General features: G+C 41.7%; 1 protein-coding gene across 4 annotated transcripts in view; it reads left to right on the top strand.

Annotated features, from left to right (window-relative positions):
- The window catches only part of MRTFA (myocardin related transcription factor A), a 136,340-nt gene that overhangs the window by 98,002 nt on the left and 12,317 nt on the right, over nt 1-26,021 (top strand). For all 4 annotated transcript variants that reach the window (XM_061639221.1, XM_061639222.1, XM_061639220.1 and 1 more), the window contains 8 exons: nt 17,585-17,640; nt 18,483-18,558; nt 19,959-20,120; nt 21,263-21,438; nt 22,029-22,178; nt 22,601-22,854; nt 23,652-23,823; nt 24,558-25,661. In XM_061639221.1, the coding sequence (XP_061495205.1) occupies nt 17,585-17,640; nt 18,483-18,558; nt 19,959-20,120; nt 21,263-21,438; nt 22,029-22,178; nt 22,601-22,854; nt 23,652-23,823; nt 24,558-25,661 (2,150 nt within the window). The remainder of the gene's footprint in view (nt 1-17,584; nt 17,641-18,482; nt 18,559-19,958; nt 20,121-21,262; nt 21,439-22,028; nt 22,179-22,600; nt 22,855-23,651; nt 23,824-24,557; nt 25,662-26,021) is intronic.

Genomic DNA, 26,021 nt, shown 5'->3' with positions numbered 1-26,021 from the left:
ACAGACATACATTGTTCTACTGGGAGCACTGGAGAACTAGGCCAGCTCATGTTTACATAGTTCAGCCCTAGATTCTGTGTCTTGGTGTGATGTTAGAATGTGATAGAACCTTAGGGACTGGCTGTTGTCAGTCTGGCAGTGTAGTGACTTGAATACCGAACATACAATGTGAAACTGCCCTTTTCAATTCAGCATTCAGTTGTAATGCTGGAAGGTGGCATGGACCTATTTCATATTTACTCTTATGGAAACTAAGAATCAAGGTACCTTTAATGTTCCTAGTATAGATTGATGGCTGCCCGAATAAGTAGGGATGCTTGAGTTGTCTTCCATCCCTGCCCCTCTGCATATTAAATGTGAAAATATTCAGGTATGCCATAATGACACTCCTTAATCTTGCTTTTGAGAGGTGCCATGCTTGATCCTGTTAGGTGACTCTTCTGCAAATTCTTTACACAAAACAAACACAAGATCAGCAAAAAAATTAAGGCTTTAATTATCATTATCGTTGTGAGAAGAAAGAGAACTGGACCAATATTAAGTGGCCTGGTGTCTTGCCTTATTAATGTCTTGCCTTATTAATTGCCCATTAATTATGGACTGACCATAATGCCAGTTTGCAGTTCAGTGAGATTTGATAGTCATACTAGAAGTGGTTCACTTTAACTTAGCAGTGTTGTAAATTTGAGAAACCCCAAAAGAACAGACTCTTGTGCTTGTTGTGTCCTTCTCCAATTTGCTTCATTCAGACTATATGAGCATTGTGTTAGACTTAAGCATGCCTCATTTAAACAGTTCAACATGTGTAAGACAAGACCTAGGAGATATATAATTCTTTTGCCAACCAGGTTGCCAGCTGCCTAGGAGGAGAAGTATTGTAGTCAAAGACGTTTTAGGATCCATTTAAGTGAGTAAAAGGGCGCCTGCCTTTGTATTTTTGGGCATTCTTCCTAGAACAGATTTGAGGTCAGAGCAGTTTGTTCCAAAATAGATTTGCATCTCAGGTTGGTTGGGGCAAAATAAAAGAGAAAGCTTTTCCATTAATTTTTCTCAAGTACACTTAATACCCATTCAAAACAACCCATCTCCTTTTAGAAGAATGCATTCTGTAGGCTACACTTCTACTTTTGTTGTTGTTATACCTTAAACTCGAGGATTTAAAAATGTGTTGTGTGCATTCATTAACTTTTTTGGTATGCTAATAGTGAGATATTCTTTTTCCCTGAGTAAACTTATAAAATGTTATGGGTTTTGTCAGACTGGGAGCTAATAAACCTTCATATACTCTACATAAACAACACTGATATTGGACAGTTCAACATTTCCTGATGCATTGTGCCTGTCACCAGCAGAATCATTAACTTAAAAGCACCATTTCTAGAAGCTACATTTTCATCTCTTCATGGCCAGATCAAAGCATGGCCAGCATATGTAGATAGGGCCAGAGCTTAGTGGTACAGCACAGATTTTGCATGCAAAGGATCCCAGTTATAATCCCCAGTATCTCTAGGTAGGGCTGGATAAGAGGCCTGTCTAAAATACTGGAGAGCCACTGCCAGTCAGCATAGGCCAGGGTGGGAAGCCTTTTTCAACTTGAGGGCCATACTGCCTCATGGGCAACCTTCTAGGGTCCACATTCCAGTGGTGGGTGTGGCCAGAGGCAAAAGTGGATGGAGCAACATGTGTGACTCTTGGTACAGTACTCTACATGCCTGCCACACACAATTCAGAGGTTTCTACATACCATCCAGGTAAGGTGGAGGCATAATCAAGGACACATTCCAGCCAGGCAAAAGCACTCAAGGAGGGCACGGAGCAGGGCTGGTAAGGGATGGGTGCCTGGGTAGAGTCTTGAGGGCTGGAGGGGAGAGGCCAGGAGGTTGCAATTGGACCTCGGATCTGAGGCTTCCCCTGTTTGTAGACACATATATTTATTTTTTATTTATTTATTTATTACATTTATACCCCGCCTTTCTTTTCATCATAGAAACCCAAGGCGGCTTACATTTGGTTCCCAGTTGGTCTACCAACCAGGCCTGACCCTGCTTAGCTTTAGCAGGGTGCTGGCCTCACATGCCTTGGTATGACTTGATATAAGACAGATTCCTATGTATTTACAGTGATCCACAAATGCTGCCTTAGTTTAATAGCCAATTTCTCCTTGTGCTTGCCACCAACTTCCTCCTCTAAGTTCCATGGCATGCACAAGGGGCTTGGAGAGAGGCATGGATTTTTCTAATTTGCGCTGGGTTGTGGAGAAAGTAAGGGGCCTCTCCCACACTTTCTTTCCAAACATCCAAGCAAATGAGAGTAAGCCTTGTCTTTCCTGTGAGTCTTCTGATATGTGAAGAAGGCTTGAGGAAAAGTCAGGAATATTTCTGTTGGAAATGATTAGAAACAGTAGGGGTCTCTCCCACTTGGTTACTTTCTCCAACTTCAGCACAAGTGAAAGAAGATCTTCCCTTCCCTTCCCTTGAGCTTTCTGGCAAGCTTAGAAGGTTGGGAAAGAGTCTGTGTCTTCTCTTATTGTCACTGAAGTTTGAATACAAAGCACTGGGAGGCTACTGTTGTTGTTGAACTTCTCCAAATTGCAGCAAAAAGAGGCTAGAAGGGGAGGGTTAGGTGCTGTTGGGCATCCTTTTCACCAGAGGCACTTGCCTCTGGGAAATAAATATCTTGATTTCAGTCATATTTTGAAATTTTCATATGAATTTGGGAGTCAGTGCAGTGTAGTGGCTAGAATATGGGACAAGACCAGTGAGATATGGGCTCAAATCCCCACTCAGACATTTAACTCACTGGATGATCTTGGACCAGTCACTGCCTTTTAGCCCAATCTACTTCACTGGGCTGTCATGAAGTTAAATTGGGATGGGGGGTATATACTGCCTTAAGTTCCTTGGAGGCAGAGTGGGATAGCAAATAAATAAAATGAAATAAAAGTTGTTTTTGAGGAATATTAAAATATTGTAGCATATAATTCACAAAAATAAACTTGTGCAACATTATTGGCCACTTTAGGCTTTTAAAAGCAGATATTGGGACTGTGGCATGGAAACATTGCTTTGATACATTTTTTTTTAAAAAAAAACCTAGCTCAGAGTAGGTGGCCCCTGACACACGGGCCTAATTAGGCCTGCCACACCTCCCAGTTTAGCCCACAAGGCTGTTTTGGTGAAGCTACCTGCTCTACACCTGACATCATTTATGACATTGGGTGTGGGGCAGGTAAAGTTGTTGCTGAACCAAAAAATGGATTTTCAGGCACCATCTGCAAAGTCCTGTGGCTCAGCTGATCATTGGTGCTCACAGGGAGCCCTGTGCAATGTTTTGAAGCCACAACAATCAGGTGATTATTGGGGCTTCAAAGTGTTGTGCCCTGCGTGGCTCACCTGACATTATGATGCCAAGTGACTGATAAACTGGGCTCCTGCTGGGAGGAAGGGTGGGATATAAATCAAATAATACAATAAATAAATAAACTTGGATTGAACAGATTCCCCTCCTGTCAAATTTGGCTTGGATGAGGTGGGGTGGGGAGATATGGATCTGGCCTGCTGGCTGGATCCAGTTCTCCACCACTGCCCTAGCTACCGCTTCATGCATTCTGTTTTACCTTGATATTCTAGTATCAAGGCTGCCTAATAGTTGAGAACAAGACTCCTCCAGACACAGAGAAGAGCCTTCACTGGGATTGTACTGGACTCAGATTGTGTATTCACAATGAGCACTGCATCATATACAAAAATTATTAGGCCTATTGGCATTCACAACAGTTGTAGTTCTATATATAAGAACAAGACTGCTAGTCTCCTGACATGTTTCAAATGCAGTTATCTTCAAGGCAAAAATGTCCATGTTGTAGGACATGTTTAATAAAATGTGGTAAAGCCACAACAGACATCTGTCCAGTTGAAAACAGTCAACTCAGAACCTTATGTGGTGAGATCTTCCATTATGCATTTTGCAGGTTGTTGGATACTGTCAACACTTCCAAACCACTAGGCAGGAAGGAAATCCACAGAAATTGATTGTGAAAATATAGCCTGAGCAAGCACAGTGGTCTTGTGGTTAGTGCTTAACATAGACCTCTGCCTCCTTTCCTTGTTGTGAGACAAGTACGATGGAGATGGCTGTATTGCAGAGAACCTTAACCATGTCTCCTTGTGCTGCTCTGTGGTGCCCCTTTGTGATCAATGTAGGAATGGCAGTGATGGAATCCTGTTTGTCAACAGAAATTTGAAAGGGCTGTAAAGGCAACCAATCTTTAACTTTATTCTTTTACCTTTATATTTAATTGAATGTGCAACCAAATAGAGTTCAGGAGGGACAGTCCAAGCCAAATGAAACAATCAGTTCTTGATGCTCTTTAGTGTTATCTGTATTGGTCCCCAGCATTTCTCACAGTAACTTCCTGCAATTTACTGGCCTGGGTTTTTATATTAAAAATGGGCTTGTCATTAAGATGTAATGGTTCAAAGCTGTGACAATGAGCTGTAGTGAGCCTTGGGTTCAAATCCTCTGCACCCCCTATGCAGCCATGGCAAAGAGTGTAGAAGCTTTTGTTCTATTTTGGATTTACCCACGGGTTGTCATGATGTCTGAACCCAGACACATGGGCCCAGTTCACATGTTAATAATAAACCAAACCATGTTTTAGCATTATGAGGATGAGCTGGAACAATTTGGGCTCATGTGCTCTCCCCTCGTTCTGCAAGGGATCAGCAGCTTCCACTTTAGATTAACCAGAGTTGCATTATGTCTGAATCCTAAACTGTGGTTAATCTTAACCATGGTTTGTTGAAATAAGGCAGCTTCTTAAACTGAAGTTGGTTTCTTTTAAGAAGCTGTAATTAAGATTGACCACAGTTTGTTGGGTTTGAAATGAAATGGTAAACTGTGGTTAATCTAAAATGGAAGCAAAAGTTTTATGTCTGAATGCAACCAGTTTGTCCAGCACAATTCTTCTCTATCCCTTTAATCATAAAGTTTGCTTAATAGAATTCTTTCTGATTTGTGGGATATGTAATAAGTCCAATGCAGCAAACATAAATGTTTCAATTTTGAGATTAGTTAATGACTATGAGGTACTAAAGGTACATAAACATCTTTTAAAGAGAACTACAACCAGTTAACATTACCTTCTGTTAGGCTAAAGGAGCTCAGAGTAAATATACTGGAGGAAGAGTAAATGGTTCACTGCTGTTGTCTAGTCGAAGTTTGCTTTCTGGTTTGTCATGCTAGAATGATTGCAAGACTTCCTTAAAAGTGTTTGTGACTGATATAATGGCAGATGAAATGAAAAATTTGAACTAGCTATACTAACGTTCAGTTGAATTAGTGTTCTGTGATTGTGTGAAATTGATGCAGTATTCAGAATGTAGTTGGCCTCTCTGTCTAAAACTCTGCAGAACACACAACAGGGACTATCAACAGCTCTTAATTTTTTTTGGAAGTGTACTCTACATGTTATTTATGTACTAATCTTTTTGTTCCCATGGCTTCTGGTATGTAGCTAGTCAAGCTTTCAACTAAGTGCTGTGTGTGTTTCAAGAGCAAACTAAATAGCAAAAATGAGGAAGTGCTGTCTAGATTTGGCTGTTTCCATAATTTTTATCGGTTAAAAAGGAAGTTTTTTCTGCCCTGTTTCTCTCAGTCTCCACACCATTTGGACAAGATGGGAAAGCTATCTTAGTTTAGTTTAAATGCAAACTGCAAACCTACCCTAAAGAGTGAATTATGCCAAACGTAATGTACTGAGTGTTCCCATTATACAAGAAACGTTGGGATCTTTGGCAAAGATATAAACTTGTTTTAATACTAGTTTTTTTCCTGTGAAATCATTTAATACTTCCTGGTTCAATCTGTGTACCTCAGGGTCACATGTACCAATAGTTGCAGGGAGTTGTGATGTTTGAGAATGCTGTAAGAATAAGGATACAGAGGAAGGAAGAGTAATTATAAAACATCATTAAGATAATTTGATGTTTCAAATCTAAAGCTCATTTGGGAGAGTTTCAGAAGCTGTTTCTTTCATTTCAAGTCTTTGTGATGCATCACAAATGAAAGCAATGAGACACATGCAAACACCTTTGTTGAACTCACTCCTTGGATTGTAGCTAATGTTCAGTGAAGACACAGGTCTGTCTGTTCTGATGGGACTATTGATAACCTGCTATATTATTTATGATAAATACTGTACAAATCTGCCTGCATATGCATCGGCCTTGCTCATGAACAACCTCTTTCTTTGGCTTCACTGTAATGCAGATTTTCACCTACATCAAGGAGACTCTAGAATAATATTTCCCATGCTGTCCTTGATGTACTTTGGTGCAAAATACAACATGTGCAAACTGCGTTTAAAGTGACAAATAAAGATGTTCTGACTACCTCCTTGGAAAACATTGGCTGTTTGGATGCAGTGCGCTTTGATTCTTAAGTCTGAGGGCAATTTGCATGTGACACTGAAGTTTTTTTTTTTATAATTTTTATTCAAATTTTTCAAAAGACAAAACAAAGTCAAACAACAAAAACATAACAATACAACAAAAGTAAAAAAAGTAAAATAGTTGACTTGAATTGGTTTTGACTGAATATTTATCTTTAGGATTTTTTGCATCATCCTACAATCTCAAGCCTTTTTTCCACATATTTTCCCATTGATCCATTTGTATGTTATAACCAAAATTTTTTGCCCACTTTACCATACACTCGTTTACTTGTTCTTCTTCCATATCCATTTTCAGCAAGAGTTTATACATTTTCGCAATTGTATTTTCATCATTTGTACACAAACCTATTTCAAAATCAGATTTACTTATTTCAAACCCATACATTTTCTTGTCCATTTTATATCTTTCTAACAATTGTAAATAGGCAAACCATTGAGAACTATATCCTTCCTTTATCAGTTGTTCTCTCTCTTTCATTATATATTCTCCATGTACATTTTCTAATAGTTCTTGATAAGTTAACCATTTCTCTTTTCCAGCCATTTCTCTTCTGTAAAACGCTTCTTGACTTGAGACACATAATGGTATTTTCGAATAGAACCTTGGTTTATATCTATTCCATATTTTCAACAGAGGACGTCTTATAAAATGATTATTAAAGTCTACATTTACTTTTACTTTGTCATACCATAGATATCCATGCCATCCCCACTTCAGGTTATGGCCCTCCAAATCCAATAGTCTTTTATTCCTCAATAGAATCCATTCCTTTATCCAGACTAAACAGCAGGCAGCAAAATAAAGTCTCATGTGACACTGAAGTTAAATGTGCTTTGAGAAGTGAGTGTTCATCAAAGCAAAATGAAGAGGAACTCTTGAGGGGAGGAAACACACCTTTTGCAGCTAAAGTGTTTCTATAAGAAAAATAAATGTTCTGAGACTCAGTTACTCAGATACAGGCCAACTGCTTAGCAGTAAAAATATTGTTGGGTTTATGAGCATGTGTGCTTATACTACCAGAAATGAAGTATAAACCCTACCTTTTGCCTTGGGTTGCAGGGCTGTGGCAACCTTAGACCATTATCAGATTGTATCTTTCTTACAGTGAACTCAATTCTCTGAGAACCAGGCCTTATGTAGCCAAAACAGCATCATCCATCCACAAGAGGAAGGTATCAGGAGGCTTGGGAGGACCCAAAAAACTTTCGGGAAAAATCCTAAGGGGAGGAGAAACCCAAAATAATGCAATGAGGACTGAACATGCTCAGTGATCACAGAATGCTGTTTGGACAGCAGGGAGAGACTGAAAACTGGAGAAAAGGAATGGAGTGTCCTGGATCGGGGGAAGGAAGGAATCCTGTACAGGAGCATTACAGACTGCAACATTTTGTTGTACGGCCCACTAGTTTCTGCTAACAATAAAAGTGTCTTGCTGGTAGGGCAGTGAAATGTGGCTATGCATTCCCTGGGTATGCAAAAAAGTACTGTTTTTTCTTTAAAAATGAACAAGACACACACACACACACACGGTGTTAGAAGAAAAAAGATTTTAAGGAGGGAAATTGTGGTCAAGGATGCATGTCCTCCTCAGGACAATCGTCCTCAGGGTGATTTAAACTGCTGGGGGCCTGCCTTTTGTGGATTAAACAGTCTTTAGAAGGGTGGTTAATTAAGTCAGACAAAGTGCTTCCTTCAATCCCGATGAAGCACTTGAAAAGCACCCTTTAAGGCAGGGTTAGCCAATATTTGTTATGTGCCGTCAAGTCGATTACGACTTATGGCGACCCTATGAATCAGCGACCTCCAAGAGCATCTGCTTAGAGTTGAAGTCCCAACCATATCTACAGGGCACAATGTTCACTGTCTCTGCTTTAAGGTGTGAAGACCTCCTAACAGCTCAAAGGATCCTGGGAGAGGAAACTGGGTATAGGGGATGTACATTGTCGGGTGGACATACTCCACTCTCAGTCCCTCCCACTCCAAGGAAGATAGCTGAATCTCCCTATCCCCAATGAATTGAGATGGCTGCCCCAAACCTAAGTGCCATGGTGCTGTTGCACTTGTGGTTGAGATGGGATTTCCCCATACTGGTCTCCCCAGCCCCCACTCCTCATGGGCTTCCAGCTTGATCCTGTGTAATCATAAAGATGGAGGAGTGGTGCATGCTGTCATGATACGACCCTGCAAGAATCTGAATAATAAATGGATGGAGGCAGCTTTAATTATTTTGAGAGTGTGAGAACGGCAACGAGGATAGACATAACAGGTCATTTCACATGGTTAACTCCAGGACTGTTACCAATGCCGTTAATTGGACTTTTTCCCAGGATGGAGGAACACCATGCAGGATGAGGCCTCAAGGGGGGGTTATAAATATGGATTGTAAAGACTGTGGAACATATGGGCTAGAGGAAAGGAAGCATGTAGGTGACAGGTTAAGTCAGAAGCTTTTCGATAGGGGGATATGGCTGGATGGCTTACCATTAAGATTTGAACATTTTGTGTATGAAACTGCTCTCAGACATGAATTTCATTGGTAGATTCACATGGTGAATTTGATTTCCAATGTCCTTAGCTTCAACTGCCATCAATCATCTGTAAGATGACACGTTCCCGTCAGGCTGTTTTGACTATTTTTTTAAAAAAGTTTTCTTATGTTAAATTGTGTATTTCTGTGTACTCAAGGAATCACCTGAGTATGTAGAAGCCACTACTTTATTTTTGGATAGCCCTAATCTGCATACCTACAGCTGGTATAGCACAGTGGGAAGGAGAGCCTGGCTGGGAGTCCAGAGTCTGTGAGTTCAAATTCCCACTCGTGTCTCCTCGGTGTCAAGGGCCAGCTAAAGATCACCCACACAGTGAGTGGCTCAGGGGTTACGTGCCCTGCCACCTGTGCAGCTGTGGGCAAGCTGCATAGTCCCAAGGAGCCCAATTGCCCCCCAGCTGTCAGTTGCGGACAAGGAAGGGGCTGGCTTGTGCAGCTGTGGCAAGCTGAGCAGGCCCTAGCTTGCTGGGGAGCAGCTTGAAGGCTTTGAATATATTTGTAATTATCTTTGGTTTTTATATCAGAGCACAAAGCTAACTTATGGAAAAAACTAGGGGTGTGTGTGTGTGAGAGAGAGAGAGAGAGAGTGAGTGAGTGAGAAAAATCTGCTCTTGGTGTCCTACATATTATAGAGCCATAAGAGTGGCTGTATACTATAGCCAGCATGGATTTTTCGCATTCCACAGTGTTAAATGGGAAATACCCCCCATGACATTCTGCTGTTTCACATAAACTCTTTTCAAAACAAAACCTTACAAAACGTATAGTCCTGAACTCAGAAATGCTTGCTTAACAACCCTCTGAGGTTTCATGGTCATACACAAAACAGTGTGAGAGAATCGAGAGTTCAAAGTGTAAAATGAAAAAAATCCAGACCCCGTCAGTGGTCTCATAATTTGTTGAAATTAATTAAAAATCAGCCATGTTCACAGAGTATGTGTATCCTATTACTGACCTTGCCCCATACTCTGACCTTCATCTTCTGCAGTTTAAAAGTTTTAAAAATGCCTGGCTGATTTTTAATTAATTTAAGAAATTTAACATTGAAGTCAATGATAAGCATGGGCATGTTCAGTAAGAATGGTCAGTGTTCTAAAAGCCAGACTCACAGCTGTTTGGCTTGGCTAATTAGGTGGCCAACCCATGCCAGACCTTTATTTCACTTTAAACAGTCATGGCTTCCCTCAAAGAACCCTGGAAGTGTAGTTTGTCAAGGCTGCTGAGAGTTGATAGGAGACTCCTATTCCCCTGACAGAGCTCCAGTGGCCAGAGTCATTTAACAGTCAGCCCTCTTCTGGGGATTGTAGCTCTGTGAGGGGAATAGGGCATCTCCCAGCAACTCTCTGCGCCCTTCACAAACTACACTTCCCAGGATTCTTTGGGGAAGCCATGACTGTCTAAAGTGAAATAAAGGTCTGGTGTAGATGTGGTTAGGGACAGCTTTGGTTTAAATTTGGGTGGGAGGCTACATGTGCCTGCTGTAGAATAAAAGGTGGAGGAAACCCTGAAAAACAATGATACTGTTCACAATGTTTTCCTCTTGAAAAGGAAAGGGACTTTGCCTGGTGCCCAGCCACCCAATCTCTTCCTATCCCCCTCCCTTTCCCCTCCCTTTTCATCCCTATCACTACCCTTCCTCTCCTTCATTCCCCCTCCCCTCCTTCTTTTCCCCTCCCCCTCCTTCTTTTCCCCTCCCCCTCCTTCTTTTCCCCTCCCCCTCCTTCTTTTCCCCTCCCCCTCCTTCTTTTCCCCTCCCCCTCCTTCTTTTCCCCTCCCCCTCCTTCTTTTCCCCTCCCCCTCCTTCTTTTCCCCTCCCCCCTCCTTTCCCTTGCCACTGCCCCCTCCTTTCCCTTGCCACTGCCCCCTCCTTGCCCTTGCCCCGCCCCAGGTCAGTTTCACCTATGCTAAGCATGATGGTACAGGAGTAAATCCCACTGAACTCAAAAAACATGCAAATGATGAAACCTGCTCTCCCCCTCCTCCATGGTCAGTTTTACCTATTATAAGCATGATTGGACAGGAGTAAATCCCATTGACCTTAATAAGCATGCAAAACTGCCTTTCCCATTCTCTTTCCCTCCCCTCCTTCCCCTCTCTCCTCTCCCTTCCTCCTCCCTTTTTCCTCCTCCCCTGCCCACTTCAACCCTTCCTCCCTTCCTCCCTGTTCTTCTTCTCTCCCCCCCCCCCGGTCAGTTTCACCTATCCTAACCATGATAGCAGGGAGTAAATCCCAGTGAACTCAGTAAGTAGGCAAAGGATCAACATTGCACTCCTCTTCCCTCCCCCTCCCACCCACTCCCATCCTCCCCTCTGCCCTTTCTTCTCCTCCCCTACCCCTGCCTCATGGTCAGTTTCACCTATCCTAAGCATGATTGCAGGGGAGTAAATCCCACTGAACTCAATAGGCATACAATTGATCAATCCATTCTCAGAAAACTTGCACAGGATCCCATTTCTTATCTCCTGGATTAAAAAGCAGAGACATTCACTAATAGGCAAAAAACCCTTGCGATTTAAGAATGTACCTGTAGCCAACAGATATTTCTATCAAACTTTAAAAAGCAAGGAAATTGGGCAGCTATAGTGAATGCACCAGGGGAGTAGGAGACCTGAACTCCTCTCTAAGATATTGTACTGCCCTACAAATTTGTCAAAATGCAAACACAATTTGGGTTGATTTTTCACAGTCCAATCCACTTGCTGTGTAGCTTGGAAGAATTTGGTAACATGTGCCTCTGAGCATATGGTGAGTGGTGGCAACACTTGCCATCTCCAAAATGGAGAATTACATTTTTGTATGTTTGCTGGTGGTCTTACTTTGATTCTTTCCTGTGGATTCACTCCTTCTGCGTTTCAGGCGTCATGCTCATTTCTCAACAGATTATCGAAAAACAGTTGAAAGAAAGGGCAACTGAATTCAGTGGTAGTTAATTGCTGGTGAACATATATGGGGTGTTTAGCAGATTAGGTGTTGAATTCAGTCAAGCATATTGCCATTATTTTTATTATGCTCTACAGCTGCTTCTGTTGCTCTTTTTCCAAAAGGGTTTGGAAGTAAAATAGAGGATGAGTTTTTGATGTGTTCTCTCTCTGCATGCCAGCACTGGGGCGATATTATGAATTTTCCCTGCCCCTGCTCTGTATCATTGGGTGCCATCGTCGAAGAGGCAGGGACATTGTGGAAGGGGTGGGAAGGGGAACATTTATGCAGTGCTGTCACTGTTGGCAACAGTTGCACATTTACTTTACTACCAGGATACCCAGAGACTCCATTTTTCTGGCTTTTCCCTCTAACCTCACTATATCCTGTGTCAGTTACTTACCTAGCCAATTGTATCTAATCTGGTTTACCTGAATTGAATTATATTCATCCCACTTACTGGATAGTCTGGTATATTATAATGCTATTGGAGTTCTGAGTCTGAATTCTGTTTTATTATTAATTTTAGTAATACTTGTTTTTTACACTTGTAGTTTTTGTTGTTGTAAGGTGCTATGGGTGGGTTTTGCCCAGAAAGTGGCATATAAACATTTTTAGACAGGCAAACAGACAAATCTCTTCTTCCCAGGTCATTCATTTATAAATACATTGAATTGCACATGTGCTAGTACAAAGCCTTGAGATGCCAAAGAGTCTGTCTTCCTCCATTAAGCCTCTTTATCCCATGAATGCTTACTAAGTATCTCTGGTTAGAAGCTGTATCAAGATTTTTTTTGGGGGGGTATAGTTTCAGCTGGGTTCTTATCAACATGAGTAGTAATACCATTAGGTGATTTTAATATATTAAACTTTTTTTCAGAGGTTAGTCTGTCTAATTCCTGTTGCTTTTATCTGGACCATGATATACATCTACTGGCACCCTTAATCCTTTAAGAAAATAGAACATGATTCACTAGAATAAACATTTTCTTGGTGAGAAATTAAATACAAGCAAAAGAAGTTTTTCATAGGAGTTGCTTTGTGAGATTGGGTGAGTTGTGAGATTGGGTGAAATATCTGCAGATTCATCTCGTAAAAAGAGCAGATAATTCTGACTATCTTCCCAGCATCTGCCTTAATAAATGCCTATTGGAAGTGATTTAGCTTATCTGCAGTGGTCCTGGTTGTTCTGTTCCTAAATGAAAATCATCTAATTGCTGGTTGTGACTATCAACACTGGGTTAAATGAAGGTGTAATAAAAAGTCTTGGGGTTTTTTTCTACAAAACATAAGAATAGAAGAAGACCACTCCTGAATAAGACTACAGGCCCATCTAGTCTAGCATCCTGTTGTCACAGTGGCTAACCTGATTTGGATGGAAAGCCCTCAAGCAGGACCTGAGTGCAACAGCTCTCTCTCCACTTCTTGTTTCCAGAAGCTGGTATTCAAAGGCATACTGCCTCAGAGAGTGAAGGTAGAACTGTCTAGAAGATATTCCTTCAAGGAGCTCAAAGTGGCATAAAAACATGGTTCTTCCCCTTCTGATTTTATCCTAACAACAACCCTGAGAGGTAGGTTAGGCTGAGAGACAGTGACTGGCCCAAGATCGCCCAGTGAGCTTCATGGCTGAGCTAGGATTTAGTTAAAATTTAATTATCAAGTCTAGAAGGGATTTTCTGACAGTCTCCTTGCTGGCACCTTAATGAATTACCATTGAGAATCTTAGAAATTCTCAAACTAGAGACAGGATTGTGGTATACAAATAATTATTGATCTCTGGCTGCTTTTCTGTGTCATCTTGCTGATAATTGGATATTGGAGTGAAGTTCCTGATGCCTGTGCAAGTTCTTCCTTGATAGCAATTTGATTAAGTGAACTGGGTACACCCGTAGCACACATTAAATATGTATATTCTACCTAATGTTCAGTGTTGTATCATTGTCCTTATTTTTATGCAGTCTTGAGAACTTTGTGCACATTCTCCTCTCCATACTGGAAAACAAAGTATGGAATCAGAGTGGAATGGCATAAATCTGTAAAGATGACGGTTCATGTACTGGAATGGGTCTACAAAGGCTATTAACCACTGCAATCTATATGTTGATACAAGTCTATGATTTTCAGCATGTTTTCATGTTTTCCACTATCCTGAGGTATGGAAGCTTTTTAAAAATGAAAGCTGAAAATGTCAGTACATTTATCCAGAGTCAGTGAGTGTGGGTTACTGTAGTTCATAAACTTGGCAGCTTACAGCTAGACAACATCTTAAGGCCATGCTAGGAAAAAGTCTTTTGGTCTCATAACTGACATGGTAGAGTTGTTTGACAGTTTTGGGTCATTTGTTATGTACTTTTTATGCAGCCAAGAAAAATGTACAGTGTTTGGTTAGTTTGGATTGAATCTGATAATACATACTTGTACCAGTGATCCTTAGTTTCTTCCAAGCATTTTCAGAGGTCAAGAGTGAAATTATTTTCTTTGTCTTTGTGCCAGCATTGTGGTGAAGTACAAGCCAAGTGTTTTTCATAGAAATACGCATGAGAATATGAGAATATTCCTTTTGGGGCACTCACAAAATGATAACAGGCTAGTTAGTTATTCCTTTTTATTGCTTGTAATACTAAGCAAGCTACATTGTTGGGCTCCATCTGCTTCTAGAGTAGTGGTGGGGAGCCCCTGGCCCATGGGCCATACTTGGCCCACCAGGCCATTTTGAGGAAGCCACACCCAGCTGCCCTACACCTGACAGCACACTTGCTGTCAGGTTGGTAAAGGCTGGGCTTCAAAGGACCAATCGGGAGCTTAAAGTGGGCTCCCAATGCTTCCTTTGCTGGAGCAAGGTGTGCTCCCAACAGCCCATCGGCTGATGAGTGGTAGGAATGGCCCTTGCTCAAGGAGGGGGAAGCTGTTTCCACTCAATGGAAATGGCTTCTCCCTCCCATTACTACTCTTTGAAGCATTGCTCGTTGGAGGTTGAAAGGCCAGTAGTGCAGAGGGGCTTGCAAATAAAGGGCTAGCAACATCCCTTGAGGTGTGGTTCCCAAGCTTGGGAGCCCCATGCAGGGGATTTTGACAGGTGGATGGGACAATCTACCTGTCAACCATGTGGTGTGTGATTGATGAGTGGGTTGCTCTGCACACATGTCAAAAGTTGGCCCATGGGGTGGGGCCAGATAAACATCTGGCCTGTGTACCAAAAAGGTTCCCCACCCCTGTTCTAGAGAAATAGCTTGAAAGCACCTCCTAATGGTTTCCATGCTTTGCATCATGCAGGTATTGTTGGCAAAATACTGCAGAGAGAGTACACATACTACTACTCTGCATAGGTTATCTGCTTTGTGTTGAACAGACTACTGCCACCTCTCAGGGCTGTGGAGTTGGAGTCGGAAGCAATTTTGGGTGGAGTCGGTAGAAATGTACCGACTCCTGACTCCCACTTCAAAATAAAACTAATATTTTAATATGAATATTAATTTATTAATATTAATAAATTAATATACATTTGCCATTTATGAAGGAGTCAGAGTCAGACAGTAGAGAAATAAAGGAGTCGGAATCAGAGTCGAAGGTTTGATGTACCGACTCCACAGCCCTGCCACCTCTGCCAAATGTATTTTTATACCTATGCAGTTCTGAAGGCCTTTGAGAATAAGGGGGCTCACAGTGGTGGGATTTACAAATTCAAGAGAGTATTTTTTTCAGGAGCTGTTGTCAGTTACCTATCCTTACACAGCACCCAAAACAATAGCAAATGTTAAGAAGACTCTCAAAGATATGTGTGCAGTGAACTATCCTGAAACATTAGTCTACATCTGCATTTTAAATTGGAAAATAGTTAAGAAAAATGTCCATTGGAGTTACGTTGGTGTGTTAACACTGTACTTTCTGGACCTTTTAGATATTAAAAAAAATCCATTGTACAAAAGCTTAAAAGAGTGACTTCAGTTGTAGCTCATTGGCTTTTTGGCCTATCATAGATACCTGTTGTTCACAATCTATCGTCTATATTTCCTAATAAGCCTCTTTAATTAGGAATGGGTTTGAACTAAGCAATAGCAGTAAAAATTCTGACATTTTAAACATACCTTGGAAAACTTTCTTTAATACTAAAATATTTAACAATATATAGGATGATATTGAACTAAGTTAATACTCATTGTAGACCCCCTGAAATTATGTCGTTCGCTCTATTCAGATTATGAGTAACACTGATTGTCAGTCATTAGATCTGGTCTTCTCAGAGTCAGGATGGAGTGTAATTCTTTGAAGGGGAGCCAAGAGTTATCCTGATGGTAGTGTGTATTATACTCTGCAATTTGTTTATAGGACCAAGATTTCCCTAAATCAAATTCTTGACAGTAGGCTTGCTACACCTAAATGTTTTCAAAAAATGTAATAAAATGTAAGAAGCATCCTGCTTCAGCATCTTCTGACAATATTCTTAAATGGATGTCTGACATGCTAAGCACAAGCTTATTTAGTCCACAATGCATGCATGCATACAACACACACACCATCAGATTAGTGAGTGAATGGACCAACTTGCTCAATGGAATTCAATTAACAAAAACCCTTTTGTCTAACATGTTGTGTTAAGGGTTTTCTATGTTCTCTCAAGCTGCAAACTGCCAGGAACTTACAGTTCCTAAGGTCCACACCTTTAACAGATGCATTATTTAGGCAACATTGATATGGTATAGTATCCTATTCTGTGATTTATTCTAGCTTCACCACTAACTTGGAGTTGGATGGCTGTTAGTGGTAAAGTGGTGGATCTAAGCCCCAGATTTGCCTATTCGCTGGAATGGACACATGGAGTCTGTGCAACTGAATCTACTGCTACATGTTACAGTACCCAACTGGCAACCAGCACTCTACCATAATGTACTGAGGAAAGACTTGTTGGCAGACAGCAGTCTTATTAGTCCTAGTCAGTGTGAAGTTAACTGGTATCATGCAGGGAAAGCCCTGCAAAAGGATTCTTCTAAGGCTTGTATACTGCTCAGCAGTAGTTGATCAGTGTCTTAAAATAGGATCTGTCTTGGCAGTGCTCTAGTGGTGGGAAAAGACTAAAATGGTGCTCATTCTTTACGCTGCTCCTTACATTTTCTACCACCTTTGTATTGCTAGACAAGTGTTCTTAGCTTATTTTTCTTGCTCCTGTCTGTGTATGGACCTGCTGTACATGAACAAATCCTAATTTATGTGGTTGTAAGTAATGTTGGCGTTGACGTGTCTCACAGGATTCCATGCATCTTGCATGCTGCTCAAGTTCTGCTGGTGCTGAAATTTTCAGGTACACTGAGCCTTCGTTGCTGAAGAGTTGTGTTAGTTCCTCATCAGATTCTGTCTGGTCTGTGTGCATTGGCAGAGGAATAGTGGAAGGTTACATTTATTTAACTGATGGCATATCTATGTAAACATAGATTCCCTCTAAGCAGTCTATAAAAATGGCTACATCCTCAGCTGTCTTAGGTTGGCAACACACCAGGGTGTGGATTTAAATGGGCAAAAGAACTGGTCCATATGCTGAAAATGTGCAAGAAGGAGCTGACTTTGCACACCTTATACTTTGACTTGGGTGAAGCTTTAATAGCATGGTCATGTTTAGAAATGTGCAGACCATCTCTTGTAATTCATCCATTGTTATCTTTTCAACAGCTCTGAAAAGTCCAGCTGCATTTCATGAACAGAGAAGGAGTTTGGAACGGGCCAGGGTAAGCCGCTAGTTAGCTCCAGGAGAATTATTATTACATTTGTGATGCTTTTTCAAATCTGTTCTCAGATTTTTCTAAACACTTGTTTTCTCTTGAACATCTTGAGTGTTTCATTCTACCTGTGATATGATAGTTTCTCCGAACAATAAGCATCTCTGCCCATGGCAGAGAGCATGCTCCCACCTTTCAGCTATCCTGGAGCTTGCTTGACAGCATGATCATTTAGAAACTAAGCAGAAAACATTCTGGTTCTTGAGAAATAAGAAAGTGAATGCAGGCACCATGTTTTGTTTCTTGGAGATTTCACTTCCTTTCTGAAAGAGCCTCAGGTGAGCTAGATGAGAAGTGAATGCACTGGCTGCTGGGTTGTCTTTTTTTAAAATAAAAACTAGCATTTGTTTGATTTATTTAACAAAATTGTTTGAAGTTAGTGGAATGAGAGCCTGGGTGAAAAGACTCCAAATTTGCAGTTAAATGTATGGAGATTGATTATTCAAGATAAATAACTGACGTACCCCAAGTTTCCCTTTCAATAGATGTGTTTCTCCCCTGCCCAATCAGCCTGAGAATTTAACATACCACAACATAAGAATCTCAAAGCACTTAGTGCTTTTAGTTCAGTAACCCATTTCCCCTGAGGTTCTCAATCGCTGGTTAAATATTGTAGAATTATTTGCCCGCTGCATTCTTCAATGGCAGGACTAGTAAAAATCTGAGGGAATGTTATCTCTTGCCATATGCTTAAGCATCCAGGAAGATTTTTAACTGGAACATTTTGTATGTTGCTTGCCTCAGTCCTGTCTCTTTACTTGAGTTCAGCATATTGTTTTCTGTTTTTGCAGACAGAGGACTACCTAAAACGGAAGATCCGGTCCCGGCCAGAGAGATCAGAGTTAGTGAGGATGCACATTCTGGAAGGTATGGTCCTTGGTGTGCAGTCTTTTATAGGGATTTTCCACACCATACAGTTCAGAAACTTTACATCTGTGGTTCTTGTACATTATTCCTATTCAGTTGTGGATGGCTGGATGGAGGGGTGGGCCAACAGTGTTGCAGTGGATCAATGCTTGGATATTATTTTAAACCAATCTTGCCAGAAGTACAAAATAACCAGAGTAGCTCAGGAAAAGATGTTTGCTTGCCCACATGTGTGAAAATGTACAGCACCTTGATTGATGGTTCTGACAAGGTACTGCCCTGGGCAAGTGACTGATTGTGAATCATATGCTATTTGTGAAAGGATAGAAGCTACACTTTTGTACTTCTGGTAGGGGCACTGTAGCTGTAGGCTGAGAAAAGTTTTGTGCTGTCTAGGTTCTTCAGGCTCATAGTTTGTATTGGTGAATTGCTATAGCTCACGGGTCACCAACCTTTTTATGTGGGCACATTTGACTGTTTAAACAAGTGCCATGTGTGCTATCCCCTCTTCTGGCTCATCCCCCATCCCAAGAAAGAAAAAGAGAGTGTGTATATAAATGCTTTGCATTTCCAAGGAGCTGTGTGGAAGTCTGATCCAATATAATTAATCTGAGCCTCACAAAGCACATAGAGCTGAAAGAGGAAGTGAACAAGAGTGGTTCTCTTCCAGCTTCCTTCTTCAGCTCTATGTACATCACAAGGAGAAAAAGCTGCCTATCCTTGCCACCGTCATGGCCAAGGGGTGGATATACAGAAATGATTGTGAGTACAGAAAAGTGATGTGTGGAAGGCTGGATATATTTCTCTGAAGTGGAGAATTTGCTAAAGGTTTGTAATGTGGAGGTGGGTGGGTGGAAGGTTAGGGTCCAGGTGGAACAGGATTGAGCAATTCAACATTAGAACTCTGAAGCAGCATCTTATTTAGGCATTTTGTTCATACATCATTGACAGTTGTGTGTCATTCACCAATTTTTCATTTGTTGGGAGGTGAGGGCTGCTTAAGAAATGGCGGCTGCTTTTTTTTTTTTTGCAGGTCACTTGAAATTCTTCTGAGAAAAATTAAGAGAATGTGCTCTGAGCTACTGTTTCTTTCTTTGTAATAAAAAGGGATTGACTCTCAGGACAGTTACATCTGAAGGGCAGACCAAGTGTAGCTTCCATTGTATGCAGCTTGCTCTTGATGTGGGGAGTGTGCTGCCAACCAATGGAGCTGCTGTTATGGGAGAGGGCATTAAGTTTTTATTAAAGGCATTTATATATTGCTTAATCATTAGCATTTCTAAATAGTGTACATAAAAATAAACCATACAGGCATACATCCATGTTGGCAGAAAGTGAATTTCCAACTTCATACCAAGGTTGTGTTCTCCAGAAGTGATGTTTGCTATTCTCTTGAGCAGAGACCTCCGCTGAACCTTCCCTTCAGGCCAAGCAGCTGAAGTTGAAGCGAGCCAGACTGGCTGATGACCTCAATGAGAAGATTGCCCAGCGGCCGGGTCCCATGGAGTTGGTGGAGAAGAACATCCTGCCTGTAGAATCAAGCTTGAAGGAAGCTATCATTGGTAAGGCTGGCAGCAAGTGGAGGTCTGCATGCACGCAATGGGTGCTATGACAGTTTGCTACTAACTCCCACTATCCATCCTTTGGCTGGGACTAATGTATATTTTTTACTAGCCAATATAGCTGCTTCAGTTAGAATTCTGAGGTGCACAACTCTCTTGGCCAGGCAGATTTGTAGCAAAGCCCCCAGTGGATTAACAACACTAAATTGTCAAGGCTGAAGAGCTGCTGTAGGATGGTTGCCTTCCTTCAGCTTGTGCATTCTGCTTTCCTTCCTAAACGTCTATCCCTGTTCACAGCCATTCATTTGAGAGGTCCTGCGCTGAGGTGTGTGTGTATTTTGCGGGGGTCTGGGTGGGGAGAAAGAATAAAAGCAGAAAGTTGAGTCTTCTTAAAAACAAAGGTGAACAGATATGTGGTCTGCTAGTGCCATCCTCTGGCCACAGGCATAGCTATTACATGGCCTTTTGGCTGATGTTCTTCACCTCCTTTGTATAGGTAGACTATTTTGCTATACTATCCTTCAGAAAGCACTGGAGGAAAATAGTTTTGAATGAAAACACATTAACCTCCTTAGAAGTGCTGGGGAGTGGCACAAATAAGTTTGACTTTAAGAAACTCCAGAGGCCTTGGTTTATCTTCAGCTCCTCCTTATAGTCTCTTATGATTCATGGCAATTCTCCTCCTTTCCCAGAAAGGCTCTTATTAGGAAATAGATTGTAGATAAACACCACAAGCCCCTATAGCAGTCAGGCCTCACAGCTTATGGAGGGCTATCCCTTCTAATGCCTTAAAAAAACCTGGTAAAATATCTGCCTCCACTGCTTCTTTGTTATTTCATCATCTGAACTGTTCAGATTCAGGCCCTGAGCCTGGATATAACCTCAGGTTTGCTCCAGTTGTCCTTGCATCTGTCTTCAGAGAGACAGAAGAATTATATTCCTGTTAATCCTGCTTAACCATTTCTTTTCAGTTGATGAAGTTGATAAAAAAAATTTTTTTGCAGAGATGTCTAAAGCTTGTTTGCTTTTTTGCCGTCTCAATTTCTTGTGACTTAAGCAGGTTCCAGAAGCATCTTCTGCTAGTTATCCTTTAGCCTTTCCATCTGTTTAGTTAATAAACATGAAATTATTATTATTTTCAGTAGGTCAAGTGAACTACCCAAAGGTAGCAGATAGTTCCTCCTTTGATGAGGACAGCAGTGATGCCCTGTCCCCAGAACAGCCTGCTAGCCATGAATCCCAGGGATCTGTGCCATCCCCAATGGAAGCTCGAGTTGGCGAGTTACTTCCCACCCCCACAACGGCATCCCCAGCTCAGGTGAGAATGTATAGCTTTGGCTCTTGACTTCCTGGAGGACAAAAAGTGCCCTCTGATTTGGAGTAAAAATACCTGAATACTGAAATTGTGCCAATGAAAGCGTCTATATTGATTTACTTTGTGATGAAAACAAATGTGAATGTGTGTACCTGACCTATTTGGGGGAGGAAGGAGGCCCAGACCTTGCTGTATGGTGGGGCTGATACTGGGAAGATGGGAAGCTGCATTATAATAGTCATACTAATGGTCCATCTAGCTGGCTGGCAGCAGCTCTCCTGGGCTTTAGACCAAGGGTCTTTCCTCGCCCTGCTTGGAGATGCTGGGGATTGAATCTCACTTCCTACGTGCAAAGCCAATTCTTTGCCCCTGGGCTATGGTCCTTCCCCTGTGCTTTCTCTCTATGCAGCTGCAACTGAGAAATGGCAAACGTTGCTTGTTTTTCCTCCTTGTAGTATTTTAGGGATCTTTGTAGGAGCTGGCGTGCAGTCTGTATCCTTTGGCTCCATAAAGTTGTTTCCATCCCTTGAAAAGGGAAGAATAGAGATGTAGACATGGGCATGTGCATCTCATACTTTGATTTATTTTTGCAGGCCGTATGTCAGTTAAAAATCAGTAGCGAGGCCCCTTTCCTGTCTGAGCAGCATCCAACACCTCTTCCACTTCCGCCACCTCCAGTGCCTCCTAATCTCGCCAATGGAGTTGCTACTCCTCCTGCCAAACCACTCCCAACCCTTATAAAGGTACATTTTTATGCAGGGGTTAAAAAACTGATAGCATGGATAAGTTTACAATTGGGTGGGATATATTGGTTACATTTATATACATTGCTAAATTGTTGGTGAGGCACCTTTTTTAGGCCTCCCCAACTGCAGTCTCGACAAAGATCCCCTTCCCAGTCCCTACAATTAGGCTTTAAAAAGCCTCCCATTGAGTCAGAGCTATGCATGAGCAGTTACTGCATTTTTATATTGTCATTTAATTGGCAAGTATTTTCTTGTTGGAAGAATTTGGAGGATATTAGTAAAAAGATACCTGTATGTCCTTCTCTGTGGTTTGTGTCGATATACTGGGGAGGATCAGTAGATTGAACCAGCCATATGGAACATGCACTCTTTATTATTATCCTTCCACCCTTTCTTGAGTCACTTGTTTTTTCAAATAGCAAAGCCAGTCCAAGTCTTCATGTGAGAAGTTGCAGCGCAGCAAAAAATCCAAGGAACCGAAGCCGAAAGTCAAGAAGTTGAAATATCACCAATATATCCCACCGGACCAAAAACAGGACAAAGGAGCTCCTCCCATGGATTCATCTTATGCCAAAATCCTGCAGCAACAACAGCTCTTCTTGCAACTCCAGATCCTTAATCAGCAGCAGCAACAGCACTACAACTATCAAACCATCCTGCCAGCTCCACCAAAGTATGGGTTGCTTCATGTTACTGTTTTTGTTTTCCAAATCATGGGGGTCCTGTATCAGCAGTATATATAAATCTCTCTCTCTCTCTCTCTCTCTCTCTCTCTCTCTCTCTCTCTCTCTCTCCAATCCCACCAAAGAATGGGAGATGCAGCATCAATCTCATTCTCAGGGTAACTCAGCTATTTGGCTGTATTTCCCCACATCGCAAATGTATTAGTGCATAGCTTGCAAATTTCAGAACTAGCTTGCTATGTGGATGTAGTGGAGGTACTTGTGACAGTCAAGAAGCTGTGAAGTTCTGCAAGAGTTTAGTGTCAGTATATTTAGGTAAACATTTCAAAAGTGGTTGGTAGTATGACTTTGTAAGGGTCTTCTAAGTCCGCTCCATCAGGTCTTATTTTAAGCAATTTTTTGCATTGAATTGACTCATTAGTAGTTCATCAGTAATTCTTTGATATGAATTCCGTATACATTTTTGTTTTGTTTTGCAGTATATCTTGCTTTTTTCACAACAAGCAAAATGTAGGCAATGAAGCAAAATATCTGATGTCTCTAATGTATTAGAAAAAAGTATAAATAACAGTTGACAAGCACAAATCTATGCTGCCAAAACAAAATTTCCAAGCAACCATGGGGAATGATCATTTGCATTGTGCTGCATCTTGAGGGCAGGTTATTGGCCATCTTCTCAAGAGATCATAAAGATGTCCTTTAAGCTTCCCAGTAGTAGTGGCAAAGAGAGGTTGTAGTGATTCGTTCCATTACCAAGTACTGAGCTCTCACTTCCCTCCTCCTCCAGGCCTCCAGGAGAGCAGCAAAGTGGCAGTAGTGCCCCGCCCTTGCGTAGCCTCTCCACTGCTGTCAGCAGCACCTCATCTGTTTCTCCTGGTTCTAATGGATTGATGCGACCAAACAGCAACACTTCGGTGGGCAAGCCAGGAGCTCTTCCTACTAACCTTGATGACATGAAGGTAAACAAAGTATTTATTCACCAGTTGGATATTTTATGAAGAAAGTTGGGATATAAATTTTGTAATAAATAAAAATAAAGTGTATATTGTTGTGAGCATATATTTTCTTTAATCAAGGTAGGTTATAAATTCATTAAAATAAGTGTGGTTCCTGCTTTTAGCACTGAAATTTGATGATGTCAGTACTGGTTGAATAACTTTTCTTCTTTTATGGTGGTATTCCTGGGCTGATAGCTGTGGACGTGGTGGCATATGGTAAATCAGAGACAGAAAACCTGTAGCCCTCCGGATGTTATTGGACTACAGCTCCCATCAGCCCTGATCATTGGCCATGTTTGGGAGTGATGGCAGCAAGAGTTTAGCACCAATACAGGAGGGCCACAGGCTCCCCATCCTCGTAGTAAATATTTCATTGCTACCAGAAAGATAATTATGCCAACAGGCCTGTTCAGTTGTTTAAATTTTCTTAAGATGAGCCATTTTTTTAATGATTATTTTGTATTGTTTTTATGGTATTTTAGATTCTCTTGTGACTGTATACATTGCTCTATACCGCCTTGATACTTTATATGAGTGGGCAGTTTATAAAAAAATAAATTAAAATAAAAACAGAGGATGTTGTCCTCCTGGGGCTGTTAGTTTGGCCTCTTACTATGAATTGAAAAGTAGTTCTTACAAACAAGATGGTCCTAGCTGAGACAGCTTTTGATTAAATTTTTACTCCTTTATGTTAGGTGGCAGAGCTGAAGCAAGAGCTGAAGCTAAGAGCACTGCCTGTGTCAGGTACCAAGACGGATCTAATCGAGCGGCTCAAGGCTTATCAGGAGCAGAATGGTATAGCTGGCCGAGCGCTCAGTGCTCCAAAGCCCAATACGACAATTCTCCCAAAGGCTGCTGAAGTGGTGGTAGCCTTCCCAGCCACCAGGCTGAGTTCAGGGCCAGCACTGGTCAGTGCTGGCATTACTCCAGCAGAGGTTGTGATGGCTGCAGTGGCTGGCAATGGTGTGATGAAGTTTGGTAGCACAGGCTCAACTCCTCCCGTTTCACCCACCCCCTCTGAGCGCTCTCTGATGAGTGCTGGGGATGAGAATTCGACCAGTGGGGATGCCTTTGGTGAGATGGTGACTTCTCCCCTGACTCAGCTCACCTTACAAGCATCACCAGTGCAGCTTTTGGTGAAGGAAGAGAGCTCCAGAGGCAGCACTTGCAGCTCTAATCCAGTGTCGAGGACAGAGATCTGCAATAGCAGCCGGCAAGACATGGAGGTCCAGGATAAAGACCAGATGCTGCAGGAGAAAGATAAGCAGATTGAGGAACTCACCCGCATGCTGAAACAGAAGCAGCAGCTGGTGGAGATGCTGAAGCTGCAGCTAGAGAGAGAAAAACGGTCTCAGCATCCACTGCCAGCCACGTCTGTTGGAGAAGAGGGCACAGCCACGGTCCCTGAGCCGTTACCCTTTGGCACCCATGTTAAGAGTGAAAAGGGCTTTGTGAGTTGCCAGTCTTCAGGGCAGCTCAACTGTCAGACTGACCAATTAAAATGCACACAAACCACTGTCCAAATGGACACCTCAGATACAATCTCGGTGCCAAAGAAAACAGTGACGGTGAAGCAAGAGGTGCCAACTGCCGAAACTGAGCCACCATGCCAGACCTCAAGTTTTTTCCTTGGCCAGCAAGGTGGAAGTTTCAGTGATCTCATCAAAGGAGCCCCTCCCCCTACCCTCATCACAGATTCCACTGGCACTCACATAGTCCTCACAGTGACCAATCGGAATACTGAGAGGCAGGGCCTCTCACCTCAGGAAAAAGTGGGGAGCCGTTCCTTGCCATTGAGGGTAGGTATCCATGTAATGGTATTCTGGAGCTGGGGCTATCTACCCAGAGGAGGGCTTTTAAATAATGAACAAATTCAGTCATGTTGCTTCAGAAATGAATAGTTTTAATTCTCATAGATGTGCTTGTAATTATTGAAGTTGTGATGGGTCATGCTTCAGCACAAATTGATCTCTAGAAAAGATGGCTGGGAATTCTCTTTGAGTATAACATCAGTTTATTGATATATTTAAGTTTGAGTCTCCTGATAAAAACATTTACTAGGCAACATATGCAGTAAAACTTGACAAAATTAAAACCTACCATACAATTCAATAAAACCATAAATCAGTTAAAATAACCCAGCAATAGCATGACAGTTA

The sequence above is a fragment of the Rhineura floridana genome, chromosome 8, assembly GCF_030035675.1.
Source record: "Rhineura floridana isolate rRhiFlo1 chromosome 8, rRhiFlo1.hap2, whole genome shotgun sequence".
Lineage (NCBI taxonomy): Eukaryota > Metazoa > Chordata > Lepidosauria > Squamata > Rhineuridae > Rhineura > Rhineura floridana.
The sequence above is the reverse complement of the archived record's forward strand: the minus strand, read 5'-3'. Positions and strand labels throughout refer to the sequence as shown.